The 11,326-nt window shown below is 56.0% G+C and overlaps 1 protein-coding gene across 1 annotated transcript; it reads left to right on the top strand.

The window, feature by feature from the left end:
* The first annotated feature begins 6,450 nt into the window (after positions 1 to 6,450).
* On the top strand, positions 6,451 to 8,367 carry LOC141471183 (natural cytotoxicity triggering receptor 1-like). Its single transcript, XM_074157603.1, has 5 exons — positions 6,451 to 6,484; positions 6,576 to 6,611; positions 6,809 to 7,081; positions 7,329 to 7,610; positions 8,252 to 8,367. The coding sequence occupies exons 1-5, from the start codon at positions 6,451 to 6,453 to the stop codon at positions 8,365 to 8,367; spliced, it is 741 nt and encodes a 246-aa protein (XP_074013704.1).
* Positions 8,368 to 11,326: the final 2,959 nt, after the last annotated feature.

The raw sequence follows: 11,326 nt of genomic DNA on the forward strand, positions 1-11,326 counted from the left end.
GTAGTAGATTCGAAGATTACAAAGGTGTAGTAAAGTTATGCAGGGAAAAGATTAGAAAGGCCAAAGCTCAGCTAGAACTGAACCTGGCCCTGGATGTTAAAAACAATAAAAAGAATTTCTATAAATATATTAATAGCAAGAGGAGGACTCGGGAGAACCTCCACTCTCTCCTGGATATGGAAGGTAACATAGTGACAAAGGATGAGGAGAAGGCTGAGGTACTGAATGCCTTCTTTGCCTCGGTCTTTAGCAGTGGAGTAGGGTGTCCCCCGAGTACCCAGACCCCTGAGCTAGCAGTTAGGGGCGGGGAGCAGGACGAAGCCCCCGTAATTCTAAGGGAGATGGTGAGGGACTTGCTCCATAACCTCGACATAAACAAGTCTATGGGCCCAGATGGGATTCACCCGAGGGTTCTGAGGGAGCTGGCAGAAGTGCTTGCAGAGCCACTTTCCATCATCTACCAACAGTCGTGGCAAACTGGGGAGGTCCCAGCCGACTGGCGCCTAGCAAATGTGACGCCCATCCACAAGAAGGGTCGGAAGGATGATCCAGGGAACTACAGGCCTGTCAGTCTGACCTCGGTGCCTGGGAAGATGATGGAACAGATCATCCTGAGTGCCATTATGCAACACATGAAGGATGCCCAGGTGATCAGGCCCAGCCAGCATGGGTTCACAAGGGGCAGGTCCTGCTTGACAAACCTGATCTCCTTCTATGACAAAGTGACTCGCTTGGTGGATGAAGGAAAGGCTGTGGATGTTATCTACCTAGACTTTAGCAAGGCCTTTGATACAGTGTCCCACAGTATCCTGCTGGAGAAACTGGATGCTCATGGCTTAGATGGGTATACTCTCCGCTGGGTTAAAAACTGGCTGGAGGGCCGGGCCCAGAGAGTGGTGGTGAATGGAATGAAGTCCAGTTGGCGACCGGTCACGAGTGGTGTCCCACAGGGCTCGGTACTGGGGCCGGTTCTCTTCAACATCTTTATCAATGATCTGGACGAGGGGATCGAAAGCACCCTCAGCAAATTTGCAGACGACACCAAGCTGGGTGGGAGTGTTGATCTGCTGGAGGGTAGAGAGGCTTTGCAGAGGGATCTAGACAGGCTGGATCGATGGGCTGAGACCAACGGGATGAGGTTCAATAAGGCCAAGTGCCGGGTCCTGCACTTGGGTCACAGCAACCCCAGGCAGCGCTACAGGCTTGGGGAAGAATGGCTGGAGAGCTGCCTGGCAGAAAAGGACCTGGGGGTGTTGGTCGACAGCAGGCTGAACATGAGCCAGCAGTGTGCCCAGGTGGCCAAAAAGGCCAACAGCATCCTGGCCTGTATCAAGAACAGTGTGGTGAGTAGGACCCGAGAGGTGATCGTCCCCCTGTACTCGGCACTGGTGAGACCCCACCTCGAGTACTGCGTCCAGCTTTGGGCCCCCTACCACAGGAAAGACATTGAGGTGCTGGAGCAGGTCCAGAGAAGGGCAACGAAGCTGGTGAGGGGTCTGGAGCACAAGTCTTACGAAGAGAGGCTGAGGGAGCTGGGGTTGTTCAGTCTGGGGAAGAGAAGACTGAGGGGAGACCTTATCGCTCTCTACAACTACCTGAAAGGAGGCTGTAGAGAGGCGGGGGTCGGTCTCTTCTCCCAAGTTACAGATGATAGGACAAGAGGCAATGGCCTCAAGTTGCGCCAGGGGAAGTTCAGGTTAGATATTAGGAAATATTTCTTTACTGAAAGGGTTGTCAGGCATTGGAATGGGCTGCCCAGGGAGGTGGTTGAGGCACCATCCCTGGAGGTATTCAAGAGAGGAGTTGACATAGTGCTTGGGAATATGGATTAGTGTTGGGTGGTGTGGTGGTGTGTGTGTGGGTTGCGTGTGTGGTGGTTTTTTTTTTTTGTTTGTTTGTTTTTTTTTTTTTTTTTTCATTGGTTGGACTAGATGATCTTAAAAGGTCCCTTCCAACCTCTGTGATTCTGTGATTCTGTGATTCTGTGAATGGGAGGATACGAGGACCTGGAGGACACTAAGAAAGGCATCTCCAGGGACATAGGCACTGGGGAACAAAGGACATGGGCTGTCCCTGTCCTGCAGAGACCCTGAGCCAAGGGGTGGTCAGGGACAGAGGGCCTGGTGAAGTATGGGGCCAGCAAGGATCCATGTTGTGGACTCAGCTGGGCACAGAGCTGGACCTATGGCCATCCATAGGGCTTTCTGGGGTGAGATAGGACCAGGCATCTGTCCAGGTGGGGAATGTGGGATAACACATATGTCAAGGGTGGGGAGGGACCAAGACGTATCTGGGGCAACACATGGGAACCAGACATGCATCCAGGATGATGTAGGACCAGGTTGTATGTTTGTGGAGGTCAACTACCTCAGACCAGTGCCTCACAGACCCTCTTTATCCATCCATCCATCCATCCATCCATCCATCCATCCATCCCTCCCTCCCTCCCTCCCTCCCTCCCTCCCTCTCTCCCTCCCTCCGTCTCTTTACCATCTCACTAGAGGGTGCTGGCTGCTCGGGCAGGGCATCACACCAGTGAGTCCCTGTGGATTCCTTGGGGAGACGTTACAGTGGGACATCAGTGCTAAGGACAAGGCTGAGAGGGACAAGGACCCCGGGGGGAGTAGTTTCTGGACTCCTGCCTCTGACTGGCCTTCAGAATCATCTGAACTATGCTGGATGAAGGGGCTGTATCAAATGGATCAGGGGGCCATATGGAGATCACTTGCACTGTGTGGATCACAAGACCAATTTAGGCCACGTGGACTGTTACAGATGTCCATGTGGACAGTGGGCCACGTGGCTGCTGCTGCACCAGAAGGATGAAGGGATGGAGCCAGCTGTCCCACTGGGAGTCCAATGGCCCCCAGAGCTGGTGGTTGTTAAATTATGTGATAAAAAGCTCATCTGCAGGCACTTGGAGCAGAGACAAACCAAATTCTTTGCTGTGAGGGTGGTGAGAGTCTGGCCCGGGTTGCCCAGAGAAGCTGTGGCTGCCCCATCCCTGGAGGGGTTCAAGGCCAGGCTGGAGGGGTCTTGGAGCAACCTGGTCTGGTGGGAGGCATCCCTGCCCAGGGCAGGGGGTTGGAATGAGATGGTATTTAAGGTCCTGTCCAACTCTAACCGTTCTGGTAGGTGAAGGTGTAACTGCTTAGCAACAGTAGTTAGTGACCAAGGAGTGCTCTGGCACGGAAGGTGAGGATGCCCAACTGCAGAGAGGGTTAAACTGGCTGGGAGCAGGAGCCCGAGGGACATTGACTCCTTTCAGGAAGTGAAACTTCTCTTGATGATGAGGTAGGAAGCTCAGCAGCCTTGGCTTGTAGCCAACATGCAAAGAATTCGCTGAGGGACCACCTTTGGCCAGCGGGGCTGGTGCCAGGGGACAAACCTGCGCTCACAGGATTGGTGCCTCGGGGCTGGTGTGCGCGGGGTCTTGCAACTCAAGGCTCCCCGTAGAACCGCTTCTGGTGGTAGGACCCTGCCCAAGGCGTTGTTCATTACAGCTTTTGGTATTTAAGCTGTTACAGCAGGAGCTGCCCCCCAAGCGCTCACACCCCATTCATGGTGTCTCTCACACACACAATCACTCACCCACAGGCGCTTCCTCCTCTTTCAGGCTCCACCCTCAGTTTCCTGCAGCAGAGTCTCAGGCACCAGATTTTATAAAATAATTAATTTAATTGGAAGGTACAGCAGCAAGAACAGCCCAGGCTGGGTGCCTCCAACGAGAGGGACCCCAGACAAAGGAGTCCCTGGGCAATGGTGCCCTTGTGATCCACACACCACCTGTCACACACCGTCCATGTGTCTTCTAGCCCAATGGTGATTTTTGGTCTGGGGTCTTCTAACATCTTACTGAATTCTCTTCCTGTGTCCAGGGAGGCTGACTCTGATCTTGTTGATTTGCAGTTTCAGCAGGGTGTTGGAGCCTCCGTATCTTCTGGTCTCCTCTCCTTGTGCACCTCCATTTGCAGTCAGAACACGGGGAACCGAAAAGTCCTGGCCTTGGGAAAAACACTACCAAAACATCAGTGAGATATCAAAACACTTTCCCACACTAAAAGACTAAACCCAGCACTGTACCAGCTGCTGGGAAAATCACGAAGGAAAATAACTATTGCAACCTAAAAGCTTCAGCAAATCCAGCTGCTCCTGCTCAGTAAAGCTGAGCAAACAGCCCAAATCACACCGTATTATAATCCTAAGTAATCTATTCAATTAAAACTTGCTTATTTAGGCTAAACAACTAAGATAACTCAATGTAAGCTCAAATTCACCTCGGGGGTACAATAAGGGGTACGTGGTGACCAGGCAGAGGGGGGAGCAGGCTGAGGCTGCTGGTGGTCTTTGTGGGAGTGCTGGGGCCCGATCCGCGTGGCTGCCCATATATACGTGCGTCTGTTCTATAGGTGCGCCGGCGCCTCTGCCTGCTGGAAACACGCCGTGGGCTCCACAGCTGGCTGGACCTGTGGACCTGGAGCTGTGGTGGCCTCATCTCTCTTCTCTCAGGCTGCTGGATGCAGCAACCCCTAACAGAGGTGATGAGGACGAAGCTCTTTCCGTGGTCCCGTGCCCTGGACTTGCCCCCGGAGGCTGGTCTCCAGCCAGGGGATGTGAGAAAAGACTCTGCAGAGGAGGGCCCAGGAGTCCAACGTGCCCACGGACGGGTCTGGTGGCAGTGTCGCCAACTCTGTCCTGGGCTGCGCCAGCCGGGGCACAGCCAGCAGGGTCAGCCAGGGGGGTCACTGGGCACTGGTGAGGCCAGAGCAGCTTGGTGTCCCTCAGTCCAGTGTGGACAGCGGGGGCTGTTGAGATGAATGGGCCTGAAGGGACCAAGGAGGTGCCAAGAACTGGTCGAGCCTGGAGGAGACAAAGGGGGGTTAAGGCAGGAGACAGGGCCAGAAGAGGTGTCCCACAAAAGGAGAAGGCCATAGGGCACCCTGCAGCAAAACTTCTCCTACCCCGCTATATCCCCAGGGGAGACCAAAAGGGCTGAAAAGGGAAGAAATGAAAGGGTAGAGAGGGTCTAGGGGTGACCACAGGGGACAGCTGAGAGCCCTGGAGGAGTCCAGCAGCCACTTCTCCTTTTTTCCCCAGATACAGCCATATAAACACCATCTGCCTCCCCCTGAGTGCTGCAGTTTGTTCCTGCTGGGGCCAGCGGTGGCAGAGACCGTGCACAGTCAGAAGAGGGCAGGACGCGCTCGCCTGCAGCTCGCAGGAAGGCAGGGAGCTGCAGATGCCTCAGCTGTCAGCCCTGTGGGATCCCTGGCCAAGCTGCCACCTCCCCTACACAGCTCCAGTCCCACAACCCACCTTTTCCCTGCTCTCCCCGCTCCCACATCACCCAAAGGTGACAGCAACTTCCCCTGTTTAATTAACCCTTCGTTATTGCCAAAGGGAGCTCTGTCTACACCACTGGCCAACCCACACTAGATGGTAGCCAAGGAGGCTGGAGGCCAGGCCCCAGGTGTGGTGGAGCAGGCAGTTATTTGGAGTAAGGACCTCACTGTTGCTCCAGCGTTGGACCGGGGAGGCCCGGATGGGTGAGGAACGGGGCCAACCCTGTGGGGTGGATCCAGACCTACAGGCAGGAGATATTCCTGTCCCTCCTCCAAGGAAAGACACTATTGGCCAGGTGGGATGGAACAACCCCTGAGGAGGCCAAAGGGGACACCAAGTTACTTCCCTCCTGTTCCCCTCCATGGAGCTGCCAAACCTTCCGTGGGGAAGAGCACAGCCCGGACATAGCCTTGGTGAGAAAGGCCTGACAACAAACGGAGTAATAAAATACCTGTTTCCATGGCATAGAATAAAAAAGAGGAATATAGAGCACAAGTAAATCTTACGCCCCTTCAGGTGCTGGGCACATCTCCACAGGTGGGATTTGCACAGCAGGGATTTCCCCCCCTGTGCCGTGGGAAAATCTGTCTGGGGTCCATCAGTGCCGCAGGGAAGGGGGGTGCCCTGCCTCTGAAGGGATGTAAGATTCACTTGCTATCTATAGTCCCCTCTTTATTCTGTCTTACTAAAACAGCTTGTTGTTGCAGCTTTCTCACGGAGACTCAGGAAGAGTCTGGTGCTGCCCCTTCTCCCCGCCCCGGTTACAGAACTTCACCCTATTTCGCAAGGACTAAGAAGCCATTTCCCCATCAAGTGACCATCAAGAAAGAGAAACCAAAAGCCTCGACAGCTTTTGCCTCAAGGTCCATGGGATCCTAAGGCCAAGTCACCATGGGCAGGTGACTGGTACATTCTGGTTCCAGTTCAACCGTCCCAGCCCTGCGATTGTGTCTGCAGAATCGCAGGCCGTGGGACAGAAGGCAGCTTGTGGCAACGAGGACGTTATCAGAACCCACAGGAAGCTGGCCAGCCGCTCAGTGCCTCCAGCCAACGCCTTCTTCTGAAGAAGCCCCACTTGAGCGGAGGTCAGAGGGAGCTGAGAGGGAGATGATGCTGCCCGTGACCCAGGTGCTGGCTTTCGGTGAGTGCCAGAGGCTGTGTGGGCTCCCAGAGCAGGGACGTGGGGTGTCCCGAGACTCCATAGAGATGTTACGTGGCTGTTTCTCTTGCAGGCGCTTGGCTGGTGGCACAGAGCACGGCTACAGCAAGTGAGTATCATGAAGAGGTAGACGGGGAGTTTGGACACATCTCTGGGCCCCCATCCACCTCCCAGGGCTCTTCCCCAGCCCCACAGAACAAAACTTGCCCTTGTGTGGAGGTGGGGGCTGGAGCCCACTCCAGGCTCTCCGCGGGGGAGCCGGGCGCTGGGGCCTCCCTGACCTGCAGCATCTCTCTCCCTGTGCAGGGGGCCCCACCATCTCCATCTTCCTGAAGCCACCTGGGACGATCCCACCGGGAGGCTCCACCACCATCTGCTGCAGTTGCGAGTGTGACAATGGGCAGTTTGTGCTCTACAGGAGTGGCGGCAGGGTCAATACCCTGCCCAGGCTGCACGGCAGCAGGGCCGAGTTCTCCATCTCTAATGTCACCCAAGGGGACGCAGGGGGCTACCACTGCCATTACATGGATGGAGACACCGTGCTGGCTCGCAGTGAAACCGTGGAAGTCCTGGTGCATGGTGAGTGATGTGCTGTTACCCCTTCGCGTGGGGGCAGATGCCACATGGGCACATGGGGATGCACGGAGCCACTTGGCTTCCCCGTCCACATGATGGGCAGGGGTTTTCCCCTCTCCCCTGGCTTGGAGAGGTGGGGACCATCTTCACCTCTGCCTGAGCCAGGTGGTGGGGTCATGGAGATCCCAGTGGCTGCTGGCACCATGTCAGAGTCCTGTGTGCCTCCTCATGCCCTCTCCTCTCCCCACAGAGTTCCGTCTCCCCGAACCCATCCTCTCTGTCCTGCCTGGGCACGATGTGGTGGCAGGAGCAGATGTGGTTTTCCATTGCAACATCACACGCCCCAGGGCTGGCTGTTTCCTCTACCTGGAGGGCTGGGTCAGAGAATTAGCATTTCTCTCAAACGGAGCAGATTACAAACTCTCCCGTGTGCGCAAAGGCTATGAGGGCCGCTACAGCTGCCAGTGTTTTGTCAGGGGCACGTCATTTGAATGGTCTGCTGTCAGCAAGACCCTGGATTTGATGGTGAGAGGTGAGATGTCCCCCCAGCCACATCCTACTCTTCTCTTCCTCCCTGGCACCTGCGACGTCCTGGGGGAACTAGACAAGAGGATGTGGGGAAAGAAAGCAGCTGTAGTTGGGGGCCCAGCCGAGGATTACAGCTTCCTTCAGATGTGTTTGAGCCTTGCCAACTCCTCAGAGACCCTACAGATGACCTATAGCCATAGGGTTGCTAGGCCACCAGTCGGGGGGCAGGGGTCAGGGGACACCTACCAGCCCCAGGGACAGTCATACAGCCCAGTGGCACCGTCTGGCTGCCAGTGGCAGGTGAGGGCCAGCTCCATGTTCCTGTCCTCCTCCTGATCTTTGGTGCTGCTGGTTGGGGTGACAGGTCAGAGACTGTGGGTAGGGGGTATCCCGGGGGCAGGGACGTGGGAGGTAGAGCCGACAGGAGCCCTTGGGGCTCCTTATGAACTTCCCTTTATCCCTCCTTAGCACAGGAGTCCCCCAGCGTGTCCCCTTGCCCACCCATCTGTTTGCCCTGGGACCCCCATGTGCACCCTTCCAGCCCCTTGGGTGTCCTGTTGCCCCCATGGGACTCCCTTGGTCCGGGAGCTCCAGGGGGCTCCTCCCGGGGCCCCCCCAGTCACTGTCCCTTCTTGTCCCCTGCAGATTACACCTGGACCAACGTGGTGCGCCTGGGGCTGGGGGCCGGGGTCCTGCTGCTGCTGGGGCTGATCGTGGCCGAGGCCATGTACAGCCACCGGCACAAGACAGGGCCCCGCTAGGACGGGGCGCAGGTCTGTACCCCCCCTGCCCCTGCTGCCGGAGCTGGAGGGGCCAACGCACTCCCCTATGCGGAGCTCCCCGTGTCTGGGACCAGTACGGGAGCACTCCGGGGTGGGGGGGCCGGGGCCTCAGGAGGGGGGTTCCCCCCTGTCCATGTCCCCCTGTCCCCCACAAGGGACCAGCACCCATCCCCAGGGGAGGCGCGGGGGCGGAATAACCACTCTCCCTCCATTGCTCACATTCGTTTATTATTTTAAAACACCAACGAAACACATCACACCATGATCTATATATATAAATTTACTTTTATACAGGTATAAATTTATATATATAGGACCTTTAAACCTCTGTATACTCAGGACACAAAGTTCCAGAATAGCTTCACTGGCTACAACGAAAGTATTTTTGTTATGAAAACACAAAGAGGAGGTGCCAATGACAAAAACGCGGAATAAAGAAATTAAAAATGAGTGCAAATTGAATGAAAGTGCAAAAAAGCTTTTGTTATCATAATGCTCCTTCCACAACACACCCCCCCCTTTCCTCCCTCCAAGGGCGGGTGAGCCTCAGGTCCTGGAGGGAAGGGGGGGATTGGAGGAAGGGAGCCCGGCTGCAGCCCCCGGGTCTCTCCCTCTCCTCTGCCCCGTGGAGTGCCCTCGGGAGGGCATGGAGTGAGGAACGGAGGAGCAGAAGCGGCCAAGTGACATCCCCCTCAGGCTCCTTCCTCTTCTCCAACGCCCCTCATTGCACTCACGTCCCCAGATTTGCCTCTGCGAGCGGCAGCTGCCCCAAGCCCTAAACTCTCCGAGGCCATTTGGAGGGTTTTTCTTTTCTAAAAGTGCTTGTGATGGACACGGAACTCACGGGAGGGCGGCAGTGACAGGCAGCTCTGGCCATGCTCCTGGCTGAGCTGCAGGCTGGCCGCTCTCACGGAAATGGAGACCTCAGCCTCGCACCGTCAGGATGCTGCCCGTTTCCACCAGGAGGGAGAAACACCTTCCTGAGAGGCTCCAACTGCTGCCATGCACCCGGAGTCACCTGCGGACCAGCCGCCCCAGAAGACACCCCATGCCCGAGGCTGGAGCATGTGGTGGGACATCTCCCACGGCTCCAGCTAAGCCCTGCCAACACCATCTGCAGCAGCACAGGCAGGAACGGCAGGGGGACAGGCTTGGGGGCCTCCACTCAAAAACAATGTTTGATTTGAAAAAATTCTTCACGGACTTAGAAATTTTGGCTGCAGTCACATCTCTCAGAAAGCCCTCTCAGAAAGAGAGGCTTCTCAGTGACACGGCAGGAGACATCCCTGTGAGGAGTTTGGTTGGGCAACAGGGAAAGGATGAAAAAGCTTTGGTGCTTCTGCCTTGGTCACAGCTGCCCCTGATGCTCCCTGAGGGGGGACTCCCAACCAACGCTCTGTGGAGATGGAGGACCTGCCAAGGCCAGGGCTGCAGCAAACCTTCCTTCTGGTTTCCCTACTGGGACCAGAGCCACCTTCTGCTCACAGAGGACACATTGGCCGAGACCCTGAGACCAGAGCCTGCCGCCTCCACAGCCACAGAGACCACCACGTTAAAACAGCAACACACCAACAGTAGAGGAAACGGCGTCGTGGCACTTCCACAAACACCCATCCACACATACACACACAACGCTTTGGGTTTGGTTTGGTTTGAAAGGAAAACAAGAAGAAGGTTCTGAGTTTTAACAGTAAGTAGCCCTTGACCACCTCCAAACCCTGTAACTCTCACCCAGGTGAATCCAGAAGGTTTGTACTCCAACAACCGAGTCAGCCCCAGAGGCTGAGGAACCGATGCTCAAGAAGCCAGTGAGTGCAGGACAGAGTCTCTCGTGTCTCCCATCACCCTTCCAGTGGGACTGGTTCTCCTGGCAGCTGGTCCCTGGGCAGAGCTAACCCAGCCAGAGACCCAGGCTCCAGGGGAGCACCTTGGCTATCCTCTCCAGTTTGCTCTGCTCTCTTGGAGGTCGAAAGAGCCCAGGGAAGGAGGAGCCTGTGAGCACAGCTTCTTGTGGATGTCCATGGCTGGCACAGTCTGAATCATGCCCCTCTGCCCGTTCTGCTGGTGCCCAGGCAGAGCTCGACTTGACTGCACCTGACTGCAGAGCAAGAGCGGATGGTGGTGGCTGTACCCAGTCCTGTGGGGCAGCCACGGCTCCTCTTCCCCTCCAGCAGGGATCTTCTGAGCTCACCACCACCTCTGCTCTCCGGGGCAGCGCTGAGAGAGACAGGGCTCTCCATCCTTCACACTTTCAGATCTCTTGGGTAGCAGCTCCGCTCCCAGCACCCCGGGGCAGTGCTCAGTGCCCCCTGAGCAGGAGGAATGACTTAGCGTGAGGGAATGGAGCGGATGAGGACAGGAGGCCTTCGTTAAGATGCTTCCTTACAAGTTCAATAACCACATCCTGTGCAAGGGTACCAAGAGCCAAACAGGAGCCGTTCTGTTCCAGATCACACCTGGAGGGGTCTCAGCACCGTTCGCACGGAGTCTCACAGCTGAAGGTCCCAGGGCTCCTCTTCTTCTCCCCCAGCACACAGCAGCCCAGAGAGAGACTCCCCACCAGCTGAAGAGACCAACTTTGGGACCATTTATAGCAGATCAAGGGTGACTTGGAGAGTGGCTGTGGGACCCAGGGACATGGCTGTTCCTGCCCAGCCCCTCTCTCCGCAGCTGCCCACGCTGCAGTGCTTGAAGAGACGGAAGAAAATAAAAAAGGAAAGGAGAGGGAGAGCTGCCTAAATCAAACCCAAGCACTGACAAAACAAATACACGGACTAATTGGAAGTCCTGGGTGAAGAGCAAGCAGCAGACGTTTCAAGAGCAGGTCAAATGTGACCCCAAATATTCAATAAGAAAGAGTCAAAATGCTACATTTCCATGGGAAGCCTAGAACAGATTGACTCCGGTGTGACAGTGGCTCCCAAGGCAGTGCTGCTCC

The sequence above is a fragment of the Numenius arquata genome, chromosome 12 (genome assembly GCF_964106895.1).
Source record: "Numenius arquata chromosome 12, bNumArq3.hap1.1, whole genome shotgun sequence".
NCBI classification, from domain to species: Eukaryota; Metazoa; Chordata; class Aves; order Charadriiformes; family Scolopacidae; genus Numenius; species Numenius arquata.